This window comes from Ichthyophthirius multifiliis (assembly GCF_000220395.1).
Source record: "Ichthyophthirius multifiliis unplaced genomic scaffold scaff_1120509250146, whole genome shotgun sequence".
In the NCBI taxonomy this organism is placed as follows: domain Eukaryota; phylum Ciliophora; class Oligohymenophorea; order Hymenostomatida; genus Ichthyophthirius; species Ichthyophthirius multifiliis.
In genome coordinates, this window is record NW_004087041.1 from 11,105 (window position 1) to 31,670 (window position 20,566).

At 15.2% G+C, this 20,566-nt stretch overlaps 5 protein-coding genes and 2 non-coding genes across 7 annotated transcripts, besides 38 other annotated features; 3 read left to right on the forward strand and 4 right to left on the reverse strand. All coding sequences in view use genetic code 6, as the record gives it.

Moving 5' to 3' along the window:
* The first annotated feature begins 190 nt into the window (after window positions 1–190).
* Window positions 191–284: a microsatellite.
* Window positions 202–264: a microsatellite.
* Window positions 203–296: a microsatellite.
* A 326-nt stretch (window positions 297–622) lies between these two features.
* IMG5_050960 (pumilio-family RNA binding repeat protein) lies at window positions 623–1,894 on the forward strand (the record flags this gene model as incomplete). The annotated part of the gene is made up of 5 exons (XM_004037439.1): window positions 623–671; window positions 725–993; window positions 1,032–1,106; window positions 1,155–1,423; window positions 1,471–1,894. 5 exons carry the CDS (start codon window positions 623–625, stop codon window positions 1,892–1,894), a joined length of 1,086 nt encoding a protein of 361 aa, XP_004037487.1.
* Window positions 1,640–1,705: a microsatellite.
* Window positions 1,895–2,482: 588 nt separating the features above from the next.
* On the forward strand, window positions 2,483–2,788 carry IMG5_050970 (hypothetical protein; the record flags this gene model as incomplete). The annotated part of the gene is made up of 1 exon (XM_004037440.1): window positions 2,483–2,788. The coding sequence occupies one exon, from the start codon at window positions 2,483–2,485 to the stop codon at window positions 2,786–2,788; it is 306 nt and encodes a 101-aa protein (XP_004037488.1).
* A 308-nt stretch (window positions 2,789–3,096) lies between these two features.
* Window positions 3,097–3,135: a microsatellite.
* Window positions 3,136–5,054: 1,919 nt separating this feature from the next.
* Window positions 5,055–5,096: a microsatellite.
* Window positions 5,097–6,349: 1,253 nt separating this feature from the next.
* Window positions 6,350–6,451: a microsatellite.
* Window positions 6,351–6,415: a microsatellite.
* Window positions 6,416–6,460: a microsatellite.
* Window positions 6,461–7,515: 1,055 nt separating this feature from the next.
* Window positions 7,516–7,542: a microsatellite.
* A 123-nt stretch (window positions 7,543–7,665) lies between these two features.
* Window positions 7,666–7,767: a microsatellite.
* Window positions 7,666–7,777: a microsatellite.
* Window positions 7,666–7,804: a microsatellite.
* Window positions 7,805–7,974: 170 nt separating this feature from the next.
* Window positions 7,975–8,032: a microsatellite.
* Window positions 8,033–8,105: 73 nt separating this feature from the next.
* IMG5_050980 (hypothetical protein) lies at window positions 8,106–9,179 on the forward strand. The gene is made up of 6 exons (XM_004037441.1): window positions 8,106–8,254; window positions 8,350–8,412; window positions 8,466–8,664; window positions 8,722–8,765; window positions 8,816–8,818; window positions 8,869–9,179. The coding sequence occupies exons 2-6, from the start codon at window positions 8,363–8,365 to the stop codon at window positions 9,137–9,139; spliced, it is 567 nt and encodes a 188-aa protein (XP_004037489.1). The 5' UTR covers window positions 8,106–8,254; window positions 8,350–8,362; the 3' UTR covers window positions 9,140–9,179.
* Window positions 9,085–9,120: a microsatellite.
* Window positions 9,180–9,702: 523 nt separating the features above from the next.
* Window positions 9,703–9,752: a microsatellite.
* A 1,407-nt stretch (window positions 9,753–11,159) lies between these two features.
* IMG5_050990 lies at window positions 11,160–11,233 on the reverse strand. Its single transcript has one exon. It is a non-coding gene; the product is annotated as a tRNA-Ile (tRNA).
* A 716-nt stretch (window positions 11,234–11,949) lies between these two features.
* Window positions 11,950–12,027: a microsatellite.
* Window positions 12,028–13,498: 1,471 nt separating this feature from the next.
* On the reverse strand, window positions 13,499–13,571 carry IMG5_051000. Its single transcript has one exon. It is a non-coding gene; the product is annotated as a tRNA-Phe (tRNA).
* Window positions 13,572–13,593: 22 nt separating this feature from the next.
* Window positions 13,594–13,640: a microsatellite.
* A 1,194-nt stretch (window positions 13,641–14,834) lies between these two features.
* Window positions 14,835–14,926: a microsatellite.
* Window positions 14,927–15,111: 185 nt separating this feature from the next.
* Window positions 15,112–15,157: a microsatellite.
* Window positions 15,114–15,157: a microsatellite.
* A 415-nt stretch (window positions 15,158–15,572) lies between these two features.
* Window positions 15,573–15,647: a microsatellite.
* Window positions 15,575–15,639: a microsatellite.
* Window positions 15,648–15,772: 125 nt separating the features above from the next.
* Window positions 15,773–15,913: a microsatellite.
* Window positions 15,799–15,910: a microsatellite.
* Window positions 15,890–15,932: a microsatellite.
* A 97-nt stretch (window positions 15,933–16,029) lies between these two features.
* Window positions 16,030–16,088: a microsatellite.
* A 102-nt stretch (window positions 16,089–16,190) lies between these two features.
* IMG5_051010 (hypothetical protein) lies at window positions 16,191–16,493 on the reverse strand (the record flags this gene model as incomplete). Its single annotated transcript, XM_004037442.1, has 1 exon — window positions 16,191–16,493. One exon carries the CDS (start codon window positions 16,491–16,493, stop codon window positions 16,191–16,193), a length of 303 nt encoding a protein of 100 aa, XP_004037490.1.
* Window positions 16,494–16,550: 57 nt separating this feature from the next.
* Window positions 16,551–16,948, reverse strand: IMG5_051020 (nucleolar protein, putative; the record flags this gene model as incomplete). The annotated part of the gene is made up of 2 exons (XM_004037443.1): window positions 16,551–16,557; window positions 16,614–16,948. The coding sequence occupies 2 exons, from the start codon at window positions 16,946–16,948 to the stop codon at window positions 16,551–16,553; spliced, it is 342 nt and encodes a 113-aa protein (XP_004037491.1).
* A 73-nt stretch (window positions 16,949–17,021) lies between these two features.
* Window positions 17,022–17,059: a microsatellite.
* Window positions 17,060–17,110: 51 nt separating this feature from the next.
* Window positions 17,111–17,193: a microsatellite.
* Window positions 17,112–17,183: a microsatellite.
* Window positions 17,112–17,193: a microsatellite.
* Window positions 17,124–17,173: a microsatellite.
* Window positions 17,194–17,705: 512 nt separating the features above from the next.
* Window positions 17,706–17,761: a microsatellite.
* Window positions 17,762–19,381: 1,620 nt separating this feature from the next.
* Window positions 19,382–19,438: a microsatellite.
* Window positions 19,439–19,533: 95 nt separating this feature from the next.
* Window positions 19,534–19,582: a microsatellite.
* A 48-nt stretch (window positions 19,583–19,630) lies between these two features.
* Window positions 19,631–19,677: a microsatellite.
* Window positions 19,631–19,678: a microsatellite.
* A 470-nt stretch (window positions 19,679–20,148) lies between these two features.
* Window positions 20,149–20,188: a microsatellite.
* Window positions 20,189–20,566: the final 378 nt, after the last annotated feature.

A 20,566-nucleotide genomic window follows, 5' to 3' on the forward strand; every position in this document is an offset into this window, starting at 1 on the left:
AATATAAATTCAAATGAAACTTATTATGAAAATGGAAACAATGAATAAAACTTTTATAATGATATCTTATATTTATAAATTAATTAGAATTTATATGACTAAGGGTAATTAATATTTTAAAATAAAAAATTGACAAAAAAAAAAGAATTTTAATAAAATATAATTAAAAAATTAATTTTTATTTAATAATTTTTTTTCAAAAAAAAAAAATTAAAATAATTTTATTATTTTTTAAAAAAAAATCAAAATAATTTAATATTTTTTTTTTTAAAAAAAAAATAATTTTATATTCTTTATATACTATTTTTTATTTTTTTATAATAAAATTTAAAGATTAAAAGAAAAAAACTATATTGAATAATTTCCTGATTTCTCTTAAAATTAATTCTATTAAAATATTACAAACACTAAAAATAATTTTAACTTTTAAAATCGCAAAAAGGATTCACAAAATTTTATTGTTTTTACCCCATCGAATTGCTAAAAGATAATATATTAAGACCTAATCTAATCATGTAAAGATTAAAATAGCTCAAGATTAATTCAAAAATAGTTCGAACTATCATCTGATGAAGAAAAAGAAATTATTTTTTAATAAATCCTTCCTGTAGCTTATGATTTAATGAAAGATTAATTTGGAAATTATGTAATTCAAAAATTTTTTGAAAAAGGTATAAATAAAATATACTCTTTAATTATTTTTTTATTTACAATAAAAAAAAAGGAAGCATATAACATAAAAATATGTTGTTCTTAGTTTTAAAAGGAAAAATGGGAGATTTATCTTTACATACTTATGGATGTAGAGTTGTTTAGAAGGCAATCGAAGAATTAAAAGATTTTCCAGAATTACAAGAAGAATTATTGTAAGAATTAAATAATAAAATTATGATTTGTATTTAAGATTAACATGGAAATCATGTTATTTAAAAATGTTTTGAAAGTATTAATTCTTAAAAATTGTGTTTTATTATTACAGAAGTTATTCAAAATGTACTATTTTTTATTATTATTAAAATTTACATATAAAGATTGATACTTTAGCTTTTCATCCTTATGGCTGTAGAGTTATTTAGAAAATTTTAGAGTTTTGTTAACCTAATGAAGTATATAATTTGATTTATATTATTTATTTATTTGTTTTTTAAAAAAAGACAAGTAAAATTTATGAAAATTTGTTAATAAATTTAATTAACTTATGCAAATGCTAATATGGGAACTATATCATTTAATACATAATTGAAAAAAAGCCTGGATACAATAGAGACAATATTTTAAATGTTGTAAAATAGAATTTCGTTTAACTATCATTGAATAAATTTGCCTCTAATGTTACTGAAAAATCGCTTTTTAATTCTAATGATGATTACAAAATGGGTGTTTTGGAAGTTTTATTTAATTAATTATCAAATAATTACTTAGAGTATTATAATAATATTTTTATTTTTTTAAATTATAATAAAATATAAGTACTGGGTTTATTAAACTTACTAAAAATGCTTTTGGGAATTATGTAATTTAAAAATTTTATGAAAGATCAAATTTTTAAGTTTAAAAGAGAATTTGTGAATATTTGTTTTAAAATGACGATATTTACAATGATATTATTTCTAATAATTATGGTATTGCTGTTTTTCACATATATATATATATATATATATATATATATATATATATATATATATATATATATATATATATATATGTTTTTAAAAATAAATAAATAGGAAAACATGTTATTAGTTAAATTGAAAAAAGTAGAGTTGATTAAAACCAAAATAAACAAAATTTCAATTAAGGAATTTAAGTAAAATAATAGATTGAGAATAATTTAATTTTTAACAATAAAATTACCAAAAGTATTTCTCAAAAAAGAAAAAATAATTGTTAATGATAATGATAGTTTATTTATTTTTATTAGAAATAAATAAATCTATTAAAATATATGTTTATTATTTTTTTAATTTAATATAAAAGTTTTTATGTCCATATTTGTTTTTAGATTGTACATAACATTAAATATTTATATTTACTTTTTTTTTTTAAACAAAAAATAAAAAAATAATATATACTTTTTTAAAAAATTAATGTATATCGAAATATTTTTTTATAATTATTTATTTGATTTTATATTAAAATTAATAAATTTATTCGTTAAATTAATATTTTATTCATTTTCATTTATATTCAAAAATAAAATAATTATATTTTAAAAAAATAATGGAATAAAATTGTTAAACTGATAATTAAAGTTTAACATATGAATAAAGAAAGTTTAATGTAACATATTTATATATACATATAAACATAATAAAATTAATTAAAAAGTTATTAATTGAAATTTTATAAAAAGATGTAGATAAACGTTAATTGGATGAACTTAATGAAATATAAAAATAAACTTAAGAAATAAACTTTTTTAAAAACTATATTAAAGAAGGAAACAAAGATATACATAAAAAATGTTGTTAATAAATGAAATATGAATTTTTTCCTGCAAAATCACTAGTTTTTAAATATGGTTATTTTTAAAAAATAATAAAAATTATTAACAAATAAATAGGCTCTTATGGAAATAAATTTTATATAATATTATAAGGAATTGTAGGTATATATATAAGATTTCCTAGAGATTTTTCCATTTTAAATCCAATATATATAAAATAAACAAACGATCCAATTAAAGACAATACCTATGGCTTACGATTTTTTAAAGAATTATAAAGTGGAAATAGCTTTGGAGAGTTAGCTCTTTTAGAAGATAAACCTAGATCAGCAACTATAATGACACATACAGTTTTATATATATATTTGTTTTTCTGCTAAAAAATGGTTTTTTTAAAAAAAGGATACTCATTTTGGAGTCCTTTATAAAGATGATTTTTGCGAAATTTTAAAATAATAAGAAAAAAAAAAACTTTAATAAGGAATCAATATAATGAATTAGGTTCCACCTTTTAATAATTGGTGTTAACAATAATAAATAAATGTATATGTTAATTTTTAAAAATAGAAATATAAAATTAACTAGTTTGTTTATTAAGAAGGAGATGAACCAAATAATTTTTATATAATATATTCAGGAAGTTTTGCAGTAAAAATAACATAAAAAAAAAAATAACATAAAAAAAAAAAGGTATTAAAAAAAAAAAAAACAATAAATTCCAAAATTAACAAATAAGCGAAAATTATAATAATAATAGTTTAAATTAAATTATTTAATCAGATTAAGAAAATAAAGAGCAATAATTAGATGATTATTATAATGAATATTCTAATGTTTTATTAGAAAAACATTAATTATTTTCTATAAAAACAAAAGATGTAAACTATTAAAAACCTATATAAGTAAAACTTTTTTTACTTTCTGTTTCTAATACTTTCGGTGAAGAAGAAATCATATTAAAATAAAACAAAAGAAACTACAGGTAACATAATAGTTTTTTATTTTTTTACTAAAAAAATAAATAAAAAAAGTGTAGTTTGTACTAGTGCAAAGGGAAAGTTATTAATTTTGACCAAAAACGATTTCGAATTAAGAGTACTAAGTGATAACTATTCAAAATAATATATAAAATAAAGTGTTTAGACTAAAATAAATTAAATAGATGAAAGATTAAAAAATATTGATTTTTCAATTTAATAATATGATGAATATTTTTTTGATTCAAAATTTACTATTAATAGGGTATTTTTTCAAAAAATATTAATCATTCTTTATTAAAAAAGGACAATATATCAAAACAATATCTCAATCGATCTAAAAATAGTTCACTTTAATCACCTTTATAAAGTTAAAAAATTATTACGCCTAAAAATAGATAAAACTCTTCACAAAAAAATATATAAAATGAATTAATTTAAAATATTCCAAAAAAAAGCAAAGATCACTCGAATTCAAGTTAATATAGTCAATAATCTAAATAAAAATTTCAAGCATAATTATCTAATTCGAGTAGAAATTACTTTGATTATATTTAGTAAAATTAACATAATTAATAAAGATAATGTTAAACGCCTTAGAGTATATATTAATTATAAGATTTCTTTGATTAAAAGAATAAAAAAAAAACAATTTTTATTTAACTCTTAAAGATTAAAGTAAAATAGAAGCTATAAATTATTTATAAACAGTAAAATAGTTTTACACTGATCAAGAAAAATAGAAAGTTTTAGAAGAATAGGATAAATTAAAATAATAAAATAATAATAATTAAATATAAGAGTTGTACTAAATATAAGAAAAGCTAATTTAAAAATTGAATTTGTAAAATATGTAAATTAGTAAAAATTAAAGTAATGTAAATTAATTAGATATAAAATGTGAATTGCCATTTAAATTAACTAGAAAAAAAAAAGAAATTAAATATAAATTTTAGTTAGAATGAAGTTAATATTTTTTTTTAAAAAAAAAAAAATTAAAAATATATACTTTAAATTATTTATTGTAAATATATATACAAAGAATTATAAAAATATCATTAATAATCAAAAAAACTTATAATAAAGATAGTCTAATTACTTATAATATTATAAGCATCTATATCAATTAATTTATTTTTAATATTACCATATTAAAATAAACATTGAGTTGCATGTTTTTCTTTTTTTTATTTAAAAAAATTAGAGCATAATAATCATAAACAAAATCAATAGGAAAACCTAATATATTGCTTTCAAAATCTCTTCTCTTTTCCAAATCAAAAACTTAATTTGTCTACATTTTTTTATATATTAATTGTTTTTAATAATAAGCCTAGATTTTTTTATCAAAACAAATAAAAAAACTTATATAAATGTTATCTATCATTCTTTGATTTATACATAATTCTAATATTTTTAATAAATAGTTTCCTATTCAATTTTTACTTTTATATTTACCTTTATTTTTTCTGTGCATTATTTTATTTATTACCTTAATAAAGGAATTTTATAATTATTCTCTTTTATTTTATAATTTTCTCTAATTTCTTAGTATGTCATTTCTTCTATTTGTTATATAACTTTCATTTAATTATAATGTATTATATCATTTTCTTTGACCATGAACTACCTTTTTATTTTTTATTATTTTTTTTTATTTATATTCATATTTTAAATACTATTAATGAATTATCTTTTAATAACTATATATTTAATTAATTCAAATTATTTATACCAACTTTAATTGTTTTTTTAAAACTTTTTAATGTATTTACACACCATAAAGAATTCCTGAATATCTGTGCTCAACTAATATTATTTTTTATCTAAGAAATAGTGGTATTTTGATTAAACTATTTGTTTTGCTTTGTTTTTAATATCTTTTCTAAATACAAAAGCAAAAATACAAATTTAGAATCTATATTTTTTGTAAATTTATAAATAAAAATTTCTTAGTAAACATTTTCTCATAAAAATTATGCAATTTTATATATCTTAATATAAAGAAAATAATTAGTATTTAAAATTTTTTTACATAAAAAAATATTAATTATGATAATATTTTTTATAAAAGAAAAAAATTGAATTTTATTTTACTAATTATAAAAAAATTGATTTAATATAAAAAGAATTTTAATGATTTGATTTATAATTATTTATATGAATTAAAAAATATTAGATAATAATTAAATAATAATTATTTATTTTCATATATAAAATAATTAAAAAATTTTTCGAACGATTCGCATTTTAATTAGTTTATGTTTTTTATTTTTTAAAATATTTTATGTATCATATATTAATTATTTTTACATTTATTTTATTTTAAAATTTTAAAGTAAATTAAAAAAAATTATATTAACTTATATTACTTAAGTAGATGTTAATTTGTTTTTTTTATAGATATTAAAATATTTAATATATATTAATCAAAAATTATAAATTAAAATAATTTATTTCATATTCTTTTAATTTATTTAAATTTTTGGACATTCTTAAATTATTCTAGTTTATCTAAAATTTAATTATAATTAAATAAAATTTAGATAAAAATAATTATTATATATTTTATAAAAAGCATATTTTAGATTATTTAATTTAAGTGAAAAGAAATTAAAAAAACTTTTTATTGAATAAATTACTTTATAAAAATTAAATAGTAAATTAAATTTACAGTAAAATTTAAACTAAATTAATTTAAAAATTTTATTAGTAAAGATAAAAAAAATAAGAAAAAGATTAAATATAAATAATATTAGTAATCTTTAATTCAATATAATAGGTTTTTAGTTTTCATAACAATTATTATAATTTTTTTAATTATAATATTATTATTATATATAATTTTAAAAATTTATTAAAATTAAACAATTATTTAATAGATAATTATAAAGAGACAATAAATGTATTTAAATAAATAAAAAAAAATTATTATTATTATTATTATTATTATTATTATTATTATTATTATTATTATTATTTATATATTATTTTTTTTTTAATTATATATATATTTTATTTAATTATTTTTACATTTCAATTATTAATTTTTTTTTAAATTTCTTTTAATTTATGTTATAATTATACTAATATATTTATTACTTTTTTTTTTATTTAAATAGTTTATAATATTTTATCTTTTAAAACTTTTTAAAATTTGATATATTTTATTATTAATTATTTTATTAATATTTTTAACTTAATTTTTTTTTATTTTAATTAAATATTTTAAAGCAATATTGGCTACGAAAATATATAATTTATTTTTATTATCTTTTTTTTAAAAAAAATGAATAGAAAATAATAATAATGAATATAAAAATATCAAAATATTTGTCATATACTAATAATATTTTCAATTATGAATAATTTTCATTAGTTTATTTATCAAGCTATTATTTTCTATTTTATTTTAGTTTAATTCTTTAATTCCTAATCTTAAACTGGACACTTATTAATTAAGCTTTTCTTTGAAGCTTAATTCCCCCAAAATATCCTTACTTTAGTATAGATGCGATCTTTCTATCTGAGCTCTAAGTATAATATTATAAGATTCAATAAAAGCTTAAATCGGAATATTTGAAAAATCTGCTCCACTAAAAGCAATTGATGTGTGTTCTAACCTTTATCTCTATTCAATTGGCCATCTGTATTTGCTTTCTTTGACAAATATTTATTCACTCAATTCGACTAATATTTCTTGTTTTTCATTCAATAAATTAACTCCAAATTCTTCCCATTTTTTAGTTTTAATTTATTCATATTATATATCTTATAATTAAGGCTATTTTTTTATTTTAATGTTTTTTGTTTTAATAAAAAAAATATATTACATATTTCTTTGATAAAAAATTTAAAACAACATTTGATATTTAAGGTATGTATACTTATGATACTTCTTTTTATGCAAATTTATCAGGCATAGGATAATCACCAAGCATTATTATATCTTCATATACGTTATTAGGGTTGTGGCTTGTGTTAATGTGCTTTTAAGGGTTCTATATAGGGAAAAATATGCAAAAGTTGTATTTTGGGATAATGTTTTTTCTTAATTTTCTTAAAGAAGCAAGCCTATTTGCTATCATTTGATTTTTTTAATTTTTTTTAATTTTTTTTTTATAATTATGTTTGTATATATATATATGATTTCTTTTTTTCATAAATAATACAATTTTTAAATAAAAAACTCTATTATAAAATAAATAAAATATTTATAATATTTATTTTTATTAGTCTTAAATATATATTATTATATTTATATATTTTTATATTTACATATTTATTTATATATATATATTTATTTAATTGTATTTTTATATTTACATATTTATTTATATATATTTTTTATTTAATTGTATCTTTAAATATAATATTTATTAAATAAAAAATTTAAAATTGTAAATTGAAATCTCTAATAATTAGCTTTTTTGATTATTTTAATATTAATTATAACATTTTGGTAATTATTTTTATATATCATTATTATTTGTATAATAATAGTATATTCATAATCCAAATTCTTTAAACAAAAAATTTAAATTAATATAAAAAAATATTAAAATAAAAGAATAAAAAGAACAAAAAAAAGTAACAAAAATAATAAAAACATAATAAATGTCTGGTAAAAACATTAATATTTATAAAAAATTAAACAAAAACTTCCTATAATTTAATAAATAGAAGATTCATAGTATTCGGATGTTGCAGGAGGTTGGATAAGCTGGTTTTGTGCATTAGAAGATCATCAATTTTTATGTGAAGTTGACGAAGAATTTATAAGAGACAATTTTAATTTATACGGCATAAAACAAAAATTTAATCATTACAAGTTTTAATTTTTGAAATATAATAAATAAATAATATATTATTAATGTATACTTTAAAATATTAAATTAATGCAATTTTTTTACTAAAAATAAAAAGTGAGGCTATAGAAATGATTTTGTCTACTGAAAGTCCTGATGATGATGATTTAGAAGATGAAAGGTTTTTATCATTATTGTTTATTTTTTGTTTTCAAATAATTTTAAAAAAAAAAGATTTCTTGAAATCTATCAAGAAGCAACTGATGTTTATGGACTTATTCATTCTAGATTTATAACTTCTCCTAAAGGTTTGGCATTAATGAGGGAAAAATATTTATTAGGAAGATTTGGAGTATGCCCAAGAGTACTCTGTGAAAGGTAAAACGTATTACCTTTAGGGATGAGCGAAGAATTAAGAACTTCTAGAGTGAAAGTATAAAAAAAATAAATTATATAGTTTTTATACAAAGAAATCAAAAATAAAAAAAAGGTGTTTTGCCCAAGATGTGAAGATGTATATATTCCTAAAAAGAAGTAAAAAAATAAACAAAAATTATATTTAAATATTTTTAAAATAAAAATAGATGGTAAACTTTTTATAATTAAATATAAATTTTTTTATTCTAAAAATTTAAAGCCCTGATGTTGACGGATGTTATTTTGGTGTTTCTTTTCCATAAAATTTACTTATTACTTATCCAGATTTGGTCCCTTAAAAAAATTAATCTACTTATATTCCTAGAATTTACGGATTTAGAATATATAAAAAAAAGGGATCTAGATTTGCTGAAGATGATTAAGCTTTATGTGAGGTTACTCATTATAGTGAAGAATTATTAAAATAAATTAGAGGAAAAAGTGAAAAAAATAAAAATGAAGAAAATAAAAAATCAAATAATGTTTTATGATTTTTTATATTTAAACAAAAAATTATTAAATAAATTTATGCTTTTTTAAAAGAAATTGTATTTCTATTTTTATATTTTTATAAAAAATATTTTAATTCGTGGACTTTTATTTTAAATTGAATTTTATAAAAACATTAATTTATTTTTCTAAATATTTCTAAAGATTTTTATATGTAAATATGAAAATAATAAAAATGCTAATAATATAGATATATATATTATTTTATATATTTTACTTTTTAATTGATTTTTTTATTTCTTATTAATTTATAATTTTAATAATAAATGAAAATTATATTTGTTTAAAAAATTAATAATTATGAAAAAGAGCATGAATTTTAATTTTAGAAAGTTTAAATAGTTTATTTTAAGTATATCTATAATTATTACATTATGTTTGTATATTATAATTGTTTTTAAGTTTGAATCATTTATTTCCCAAGCTTATTGAATTTTACTTATTCTTAATATTGAAAATAAATTATATATAAGTTATTTTGAAAATAAACATAATTTTATATTTATATAAAAATAAATATTATATATTTAAATAATAATGTTATAAATAAAAATAAATATATCAAATATAAAATAAAAAACAATATTATAAATAATTTATGTTATTATATTATTCGAATAAATATATTGATATTAATTTTTATAAATAAAAAATAAATTAATTAAAATATCAATAATTAAAGCAAAAATTATTATAATAAGCACATAAAAATATAAAGTATTTTGATACAAAAATAATTTCAAAAAATAATATAATAATACATCGTATAAAAGTATTAAATATAAATAAGTTATTATATTTTAAATTTGTGTAAAATATACTTTTAGTAAATAAATCTATGACATAATGATTATAATTTATATAATTAATTTCTTTACTATTCTAAAATTATAATTTTCATATTAGTATTTAACATTTTATTTTTTTAAAATGCTTTTAAATCTTGGATTTTTTTCAAAAATTTATTATAATATATATTTAGAGCTATTATTATAATTTATTTGGCTTTTCTATTTGATAATATTTTAACATATTTATATAATTTATTTCATGTTATATACTTTAAAGCATTTACGAATTTTATTATTTATATTTATTTTCATATCAAAACGTATATATCTTATTAAATCTTAATATTAATAAACATTTTTTGTTCTTTAAATTGCTAGAAGATATCAATATTAAAAATAGCTTTTGCATTTTTAAACTTTATAATCGAAAAAATAATTAAAGTAATAATAAAAAAATACCCCTAGAAATTAAAATAATACCATTTTTGAAAAATTATTATAAAGACATAGAAATATTAGAGATCAAGTTTAAATCAGAAATTCTATAAAATATCGAAAAACAAATTAAAATATAAAAAATTTAGACATAGTTTTCAAAATAATCAGAAAACTACAGCCATAATGTCTTTAATTAAAAGAAAAAAAGCAAAAAAATAATCCCAAACTAAACAACTCTTATTTAGAGATTATTCGAATATTAAAATATTAAAAAGATTAAAAAATGTATAAAATGTATAAAAATAGCCTATAGACAAAAGAATATTAAAAGCCAATAAGATAGATTTGTATGTTTTACAGAAGTAAAAATGAAATAATATACTATAATTAATTAATTAAAAAATAGTATTTAAACATTATATAATAACATTATTTTATGAATAAAAAAATTGAATATTAATTAGGCTATTTTGTGATTATAGAAAAACATATTTTCATATCTTTGTAATTTGAGTTTATGAAATAATTTAAAAAATAATAATAAGAAATTTTATATAGATTTTGATATTGAAGCACATATTTTGTCTATTTATACCTCTATTTAGTTCATTCTGAATCTTATTTTTTTATGATTAAAATAATGAGCAATTTTAAACTATATATATTTTATGTATTACATTTTTTTTTATTTATTTTCAAATCTAATTTTAATTTTAATTTTATTAATTTTTTTTATATATATTATTTTTATATCTTTATTTATAAAAAAAAATGCTCAAGGAGGGGATTGAACCCTCGACCTTGGGTTTATTAGACCCACGCTCTAACCAACTGAGCTACCCGAGCTTCACAAATGTAATTGCATAATTATAATTTTAAATAAGTTATTTTTTTAATTTTAGTTTAATTTATTTTAATAAAAGATTTATCTCGTAAAAGTTTATAAAAATTAATTTTTTAGAAAATAAATCTTTTCATTATTATAATAATAGAAAATTTAATAATTATGCTTTTTATTAAAATATATAAAGTTAATAATTATAATTTTATATTATTGAGTTTGTGCTTAACATTACTTTTTTACTTAAATAATTATATTATTAATTTTATAAATTTTATAAATTATTAGTTTTAGAAAAACTCAGAATATATAAAAAACATATATTTTTATATTAAATATATTTAAACACTACTTATTTTTATCAATAAAATTATCTGTAACAATACTAGTATATATTAGCTTATAATATCGTATTCTTTTTAATTATTTATTAATTAAATATATCTAATATAATGAAAATTTAATAAAATAAATATTAAATTTACTTTATTCAATTTTGAAAGTTTTATTTTTTATAATTATTGTCATTATATCATAATTATTTCATTTTTAAATAATTTTTCTTTTTCATCAAAACATTCCATATATTTAATTTGAATTTTTGCGACTTAAATAAGTTTAATTTTTATTTATATCATAACTAAAATTTTAATATTGTAAATGTAGGTTATTTATAATTTAATCATTAATTATTTAATTAAAATATTATTTATATAGAATAATATATTCATATTTTTTAATATTTATTTGTGTTTGGCTTTATATATTCATTTAATTATTATTTAATTGTATTTGGCTTCTCTATTGATGAAGATATTTTACACTGTTTTTTTAGAGGAGAATGTTAAAGTGATTAAAATTAAATTTATATTTTATTTTATTTTACTTAAAATAAATCGGCCATCTATTAAAAGAAATACATTATAAATTATTTGTAATAACTAATAAACAATATTTTGTTGAAATAAATAAAAAATTTTAAAACTAAAGTTGCACAATTAATTTAATAATGAATAAAAATTTCATTATATAGTAAAAATACTGGAGTAATTATTCTCTTTTTATTTTTATAATAATTATAAATAAATTAATTATGCTATACCTTTTATTAAAATTAAAACGTCATATTTAATTACTGTCGGTATGTTTTATAATTTAAAAAATGTATTTTAAGCTTGATAATGTAATTCTATATTATTATGAAATATTATATTTAAAATTATATTATCTTCTTCTAAATTAAAATTTGTTTAGAGCATTTTCTTTTTTATAATTTTAATTTTTTTAGACTAAATAGAAAATCTATCATAATTTTTAATATTTTTTTTTTTACTTTAAATAATAATAAAAAATAAAAAATATTAAAAATGAAATAAAAAATTGAATTATAAATAGTAAATATTTGTTTAAAAAATAAGCATCTTATCTAAACAAAATACTTGCGTTTAATTACAAATATTATTTTTGCCTATATTAATTTATTTTACCTTAAGCATATGATAAATCTAAACTACTTAAAAAACGATAATTTAAGTGTTTGGATGTTATGGAAATAATTTTTATACTTGACTAATCTTAATCATGTACTTATATGTATATATTATATTTGGAGCTTATATGAGTTTTTTGTAAAATCTTAGTATAAAAATAAGGGCTATTTAGATATTTATTTTTAATCTGTTTTCACTTTGTCTTTTTTAGTTTTCATAGTTTTTTGGGCAATATGTTTTTTTTTAATAGTAAATTATTACTCGGATAAAACACTTTTGAATAGTTAGGAACTGAATATATAATATTTACACATGGAATAAACCATTTTTTATTATATTTTGAATTATTTTTTTATAATACTAAATATCCTCATCATGATAAAAATTGGGTATATAACTATTTCACTTGTTTTTATGTTTTTCTTGTTGGAGTTTAATAGATTTTATTTTAAAGACATGTTTATTATTTATAAAAATTTTTTGGAATTTTTTCTTTTTTAGGATTTTATTTGATTTTTCCTTGTTTATTGCTATTAGATTAATTTTATTCAAAAAAAGTTTTTAGATATTTTTAAAGTCCTAAATATTAAGAACAGAATTGAAAAAATAATTTCTCTTTTAATATAAACTATATAAATTAATATATATATATATTTGTTTTTATTTAAAATATAAATAATGTTTTTTTATATAAAAATAAAAATTAATTTAATATTTTTAAATTAAAAAATAAATTATTTATTCAAAATTTTAATATTTTATTTTTATAATATAAAAAAATGCCTTCACTCGGGATCGAACCGAGGACCGCAAGATCTTCAGTCTTGCGCTCTCCCGACTGAGCTATAAAGGCTTTATGAAATACTAATTACATAATATTATAATAATTATTAATATATTATAATAAAAGTATGAATATATTTTTATTTTATATATAACATTTATTTATTTTTATTGAATATGATTATTAAATTAAAATAATATTTTACTTTAAGAGATAAAAAATTTTGAAAATTTTATAAATTTTTTTGAAAATAAAATAAAATTAAAATTATGCAATTTTATAAAAATACTTAATCTGAAAAACAAAAGAAAAGAATAAATAAAATTAAATATTTTTTATAAAATATAAAAATAATTAACCATAAATATTTAATTTCAATAAATAAAACAAAATAATAATTATACATAATCGAAAAAAAAATAAAAAAAAAAAAATATGTATAGTCAATAAACTCCAATAAAGCTTTAAACATATAACTTGCATTAGTCTAAAGAAAATACTCCAAAAAAATCTTAAAAAAAATACAAGAAAATTTCTAACTAAATTCGATAAGAGATAATTAATAAAGTAAAGAACGAAAACACTAATATAAAAGAAGTATAAAAATATATAATAAAAAAATTATATAAAAATAAATTTGAAAAAAAGGTAGCGGAAAAATATGGACTTAAATTATCTACGTGTAAGGCTATTTTAAAAATATATGAATCTTAAGGAAGAGTAGGAAAAAAAGAAACCAGAGACAGAAAATCAAAAATAATAAATACGATATTAATAAGAACAATAAATCATAAAAACCCTTCTGAATATATAATAACTCCTTATGTACATATGACGGAGGCAATGACTTCTTCAAAAAACTAAGATGATAGTAGTTAGGGATTAATGAAGGAAGCATTAAAATAAGCATAGGATCATTTAAAGGATGTTTTTGCTAAATATTCAGAGGATATATTCGGATTTAATAATAATAATATGTTATAGAATAAAGATTGTGATGATTTATTAATTTAAAATCATAAAAAAAAAATAATCGAAATGATATAAAAATCATAAAGCGAGATAAAGTTTGTGTAGAAAAATTAGAAAATAAATAATTAAAATTAATATAAAGACTATTATTTAATTTCTTAAGAATAAATAAAATAATAATAATAATAAACTTAGCAAAATAATAAATTAAATTATGATTATTCTCCTTTATTATAAAGTCCTTATCCTAACTTTATTTACAACTCTAACAATAATTTCAATCTTTACTCACCTTTAATTTAGAATAATAATAATCTAAAACAAGAATATTAAACATGATACATAAATAAAAATTTAGTTTTTTTATATATATATATATATTAATTTAAAATTTAATAATTTTTTTTATAATATACTTTTAAATTATAAATTATAAAAATTATAATATATATTTATTTGATGAATTCTTTCCAAATATGAATTATTTTATTAATGAAATGTATTTATATCTATTTAACTATTCAATTATGAAATAAAAAAAAATATATTATTTTCATTTTCCATTATTAACTTTTTAAATTTTTTTAATAACTGGTACTTTCTTAATTGCATTAACTTCTTCTTAAAAATGAAATTCTAAAAAAATAAAAAATAAAAAATAAAAATAAAAAAATATAAAAATACCTTAAACTGTATTATTTTTAATATCAAATTTGACATTTTTTTAATGTGTGCATTATTTAATTTTAGCTTTTAGTAAATCAGTTTAGAATTTCTTGGTTAGTTTCGTGAAGTATTTTAGCTTTTCGTTTTCAGTCATAAAATGATATTAAGGGAAGCTATTATAAACATTTTATAAAGCATTAAGTTTTTGTTTGTCTCCTAACACTTATTTAACATTATATCCTTCAAAATCTTCATCATTATAGAACTCTTCATCAATATCATCAATTTCAATATCGTTTCCTGCATTATTTATTAACATTTATAGTTCTTCCTCATCAAAATCTTCGTCATCATCACCATATTATAATTCGTAATCATCATCATCTTCATCTTCTTCGAGTTCATTTTCTTCAGATCCTCCTTCCATCTCAAAATCATCATCATCATCTTCTTCTTAATACTCTTCATCATCTTCTTCTTCTTCACAATAATCTTCATCCTCTTCTTATACAATTTTTTCTTGTTATTATTTTTTCTTGTTTTTTTAAAGTTTAGATTCTTCTTCATCTATTAATTGTTATAATTTTTCTAATTTTTTCTATTCTTTTTTTTAGGATTTCGTTAATATTGTTTTTTTTTCTTCTTTTTACAAATCAACTTTTGCTTCAGTTTTTAAATTATTTTTTTCTTGGTTTTTTTAATTAACTTTTTCAACTTTTTTTTAAATATTTTTTTCTTCTGTTTTTAAATTAATTTTTTCTTCATTTTTTTAAGTTTTTTCGCCATTTTTTTCTTTCTTTATTTATATTTTTTCTTCATCTTTATTAAGTTTATCCCCATTTTTCATATATATAGCAGTTTTTTCGTTATTTTTTGAGTCTTTAGTTGTTTTTTCGTTATTTTTTTGTTCATTTTTCTTATTATTTTCTATTTATTTTTTATTTTTTTCTTGATTGTTATTTTCTTAATTTAATTTTTTTTATTCTTCTTTTATTTTCTAAAAGTTTTCATAATCTTATTTTTCTTTTTCTAAATCAATACTTTTATCAATCAAATCAACATATCCGTACATTTCTTTTCTTGTAGCATCTTCGGTTTTTTGTTTTTTGGCAATATTAAATAATTTTTCCCTAAAATTATATAGGCAAAAATTTTTAAACTCAGAAACTTTTTTAAGTTCAATAATTTTTTCTACTATATTTTCTCTAATTTTCGCCCTTAAGTTTTTTGAAGCCTTATCATTAATTTATTTTAAGAATAAATCTAAAAAAAGACTAATTTATTAGTGTGAAATTTTCTTAAATGTATTTAAAACTTCAATAAAAATTTGCAAAAAATGCAAAGCTAAGCCATTTATTGTCTAAGTTATTTCCTAATAAAGTTCTTAATAAATTATTTTATTTATTTATCTCACAAACTATATTTTTAATTAATTAAAAAAAAAAATATAGATAAATACATATATATATTTACTTAATTACATCTTAATTATATTTTTTCTTTTGTAAAAAACGAACAATTTATATAAAAATTTTTCTTATTAAAGATTGAAATTTATTAACTCTCCAATAATCAATTTTACTCCATTCCTTATTCATTATACTAAAAGTTGCTTATATCCATAAAAGTATACTTTCTAACTTTTATTAATTTACACTTAAAATTAATTTTGATAATTCTTCAGCTAGCTATTATTGATTTGGTTCTTTATCACTTGCCCACATTGCTTTTTTTTTTAAAGTAATCTTTTTATTTTATTATATTTTTTATACCGAAAAATATTCCTTTCCATATTTAACGATAATCATCTAAAGAAAGCTTTTATTAATTTAAATAATTTTTTGTTTCATTAAGAATTTCTGTTTATGTTTGAGGCGCTTATTTTTATGTTATTTATTTTTTTATTTATTATTTTTTTACTTAATTAAGATAATCTCTTAGCTATAGTCTGAGTATTTGTCTATGTACTCATTTTTTTTATTTTTTATTTTTTTTAATTTTGATTTATGTTTTTTTTATTTTAATTTTTTTTTATTTTTATTTCTTTAATTTTCCTTTTTTTAGCTTTTAAATTTTTTAACTTTTTTAAAATATAGTATTTTAAATTTAAATTTTATAATATAATATAATTCATTTTAAAAATAAAAAATATGGATTTAAATTAGTTTTTAGCTTTATATTAATTATTTATTTATTATAAAAAAAAAATCTATTGCTATAAATTTATATTTTTTTTAATCATTAATAATATTTTTTATTTGTTCTATTTGAGTTAGCGCTATCAGCAGTAGATGATCTAATATTACTTAAATTGCTGTTTAAATGAGGTTATTTTGTATATTCACTTTTTTTTACTTTCTTTTAAATTTAGTACTATTAAAATAACTATTATTATTATTAATAAATATTTTATTGATTCAAAGATTAATTACTTTTCTTTTTTTCAATATTATTAATTTCTTTAATTTCAAATACTATTTATTTTTCAGTATTTTTATTATTAAATTGATAAATTTATTACTTTTTTTCATTTGGATTAAAATATACCTTTTTTATTAAAAATATTTAATTATATATATTTATTTATTAATTAATTAGTATATACTTTTTATTATTATTATTATTATTAGAAATTATTGTTTTTCGTTTATTTCGATTTTATAAAATTATTATTATCTATTTGTTAATAATTATCATTTAAACTCAAATTAGGAACAATTTAGTTTTACTATTAATACTATATATTATGATTTTATTAATATAAATTTTTTTGGTCTAATATTTATTCCTATTCTTTTAGTTTATACTGTTATTATAATTACTTTTATTATTATTACAATTATTACTAATTTTAAAGCTATTACTGTTAATATTATATTTTCTTTTATATTTATTATTATTCTTATAATGCTTATTGTTATTTAATATTCTATTACATTTGAACTTAATTATTAATATTATCTGCTTAATACTATTTATTTAATTAGTTTTCATTTATATTATTTTACTATTTAAAGTTAACACAACTCTTTATTGATTCATTATTATTATATTGTAAACTTATTAAAGATATTTCATTCTTTATATGAGGATATTAATTATAAATGTAATTTAATTCCTTTTAAGATTGTTATATTTATTATTAAAGGTAAATAACATAACTACTAGTTTATTATCTTTAAAACTATTTTTTATTTTAAAAAAATAAACTTTTTTATATTACTTTAATCATTTCTATTTATCTCTAAAATAAGGTTTCAGGTTCTGCAAATAAATAAGAAAATTATTACGCTTGTTTTTAATCTAAAAAACTATTAGGTTTGTTATTTGCTTCTTTTTGACAAATTCCGCAAATAACAAAATTTTAGTTTTAGGATATAACACTTTTTGCTTACCATTAATCTAAACATTATTTACAAACTATACATTAGCATGATAAAAAATATATAGCTTTTTTTCTTTTTTTATTATTATTAATATTATTTATTAAACTACTATATATATATATATTATTTTTTTTCAATTACAAAAACAAATTTTGCATAAAAATTAATGTTAATTTTCCTACATTTTTTTTTTTATAAATTTTATTTAGTTAAAATATATTATATCTATTTATTTTTTTAAGTAAACATTAGTAAGTATATATAATAATTAAAATATTATAATTTAATTAAGTTATTTATTTTATTTTATTAAGTAAAAATAGTAATATAATTGTAAATCGTTTTTTTAGAATTTAAAGAAAAAAATTGTACTTTATAAATAAAATTTTTTAAAGTAAGTTAAATTTAATGGTAAAATAAATATTACAAAAATATATATAATTTTTATAATTATTCTTTTTTTATATAAAAAAAGTAATATCATAAAGTATTTAAATTTATTATATAATAAAAAATAGCATAATAATTAAAAATAAGTAAACTATATAAAAAAATCACCTTCTATAATAGGTAATCGATTTTTAATATGAATGTGAGAAAAAGGAAAGGTTTCTTCTTTTTTAAAGCAATTAAATTTATTAATCAATTTTTTACATTATCTATTAGTTAGAATATTACTTATTATTAATAACAATGTTTTTATAATTAAAGTAAAATATTTCTTTTAAAAAATTATATATTTAAAAGAAATATGTTTAAATTAATAATAATAAAATAAACTTTATTGTTTAAAATTTATGACTGAATTTTTAAAAAATATATTATTCGCTTATAATTAACAAAAAATAAACAAGGAAATATAAATATTTTGTTTTTTTATTAAAATATTAGTATTTTGCATTTTATTATTAATTTTAACTAATGTCTATTATTTTATAAATAATTTAAAGCAAAAGGGTTATTCCATATATTTTATTAATTTATTATTAATAAGTTTCCAAATATGTTAATAGTAATGCTATTATTATTTAAGTAATAATAATGTATTATTATTTATTAAGTTATTGAAAAATATTATTTTAATTTATTTATAGTAAATTTTCCTTTTATTTCATTTTTTTTATTTTATTTTATTATTATTATATTTATTTTTTAAATATATGAAAATTTTTAATTGTTTTTTTTATTTTATAACTAAGTTATTTTCTTTTATATATTTAATAATAAATATTTATAATAGAAAAATATTAATAAAAAAACTATTTAATATATATATGATAATAATAATCTACTATTAACTATATTATAGTATCCAATTATATAATTAAAAAAATGATAATTTGTGGCATATTTTTATAAGAAAAATATTAATATTTGGTTAAATAAATAATAATTTTAAATTTATATAAATTCAATCATTTTTTTCTAATTTATTTAATCCAATTCATTTCATTAAGAATATTTTTTTAATTTTAAGTTACATTAGTAATAAATTAAACTTAGAACTAGGTTAACATATTAAATTACTGTTTAATTTATTAAAAAAAAGTACTGTTCTATTCATTAATTTATTCATTGTTGATATTTTTATCATTATTATTAACACTATTTATAAGTTATTATATTTGATTAACTTCATTTGTTATTTAATTAATTTAATTTATTAATTCTTAACAGTCGAATTATTATTCGAGATTTTTATTTAATTCAGCACCAGTTCCGAAATCCTTAGAGTTTTTATAGATAATTTTTATAAACCTTTTAGAAATAAAAATTAAAAATAGGTAAAAAATAAGTAGTTAAATCTCTCATTTTTCTTTATATAATTAAATCCTGGATGTATTATATTTTAAAATGAATAATCTATAAAATTTTCAAAATCTCTCAAAAAATTAAAATAAAAAGATACTAAATTTGAATATTATATTTCTTATACTTATTCAGTTAATTATTCTTATTAATCATTATTTTTATATTTATTTTATTATTATTCTTATTTTTTGATATCTTCTAATTCTTATTAATTTTTGAGATCTTATT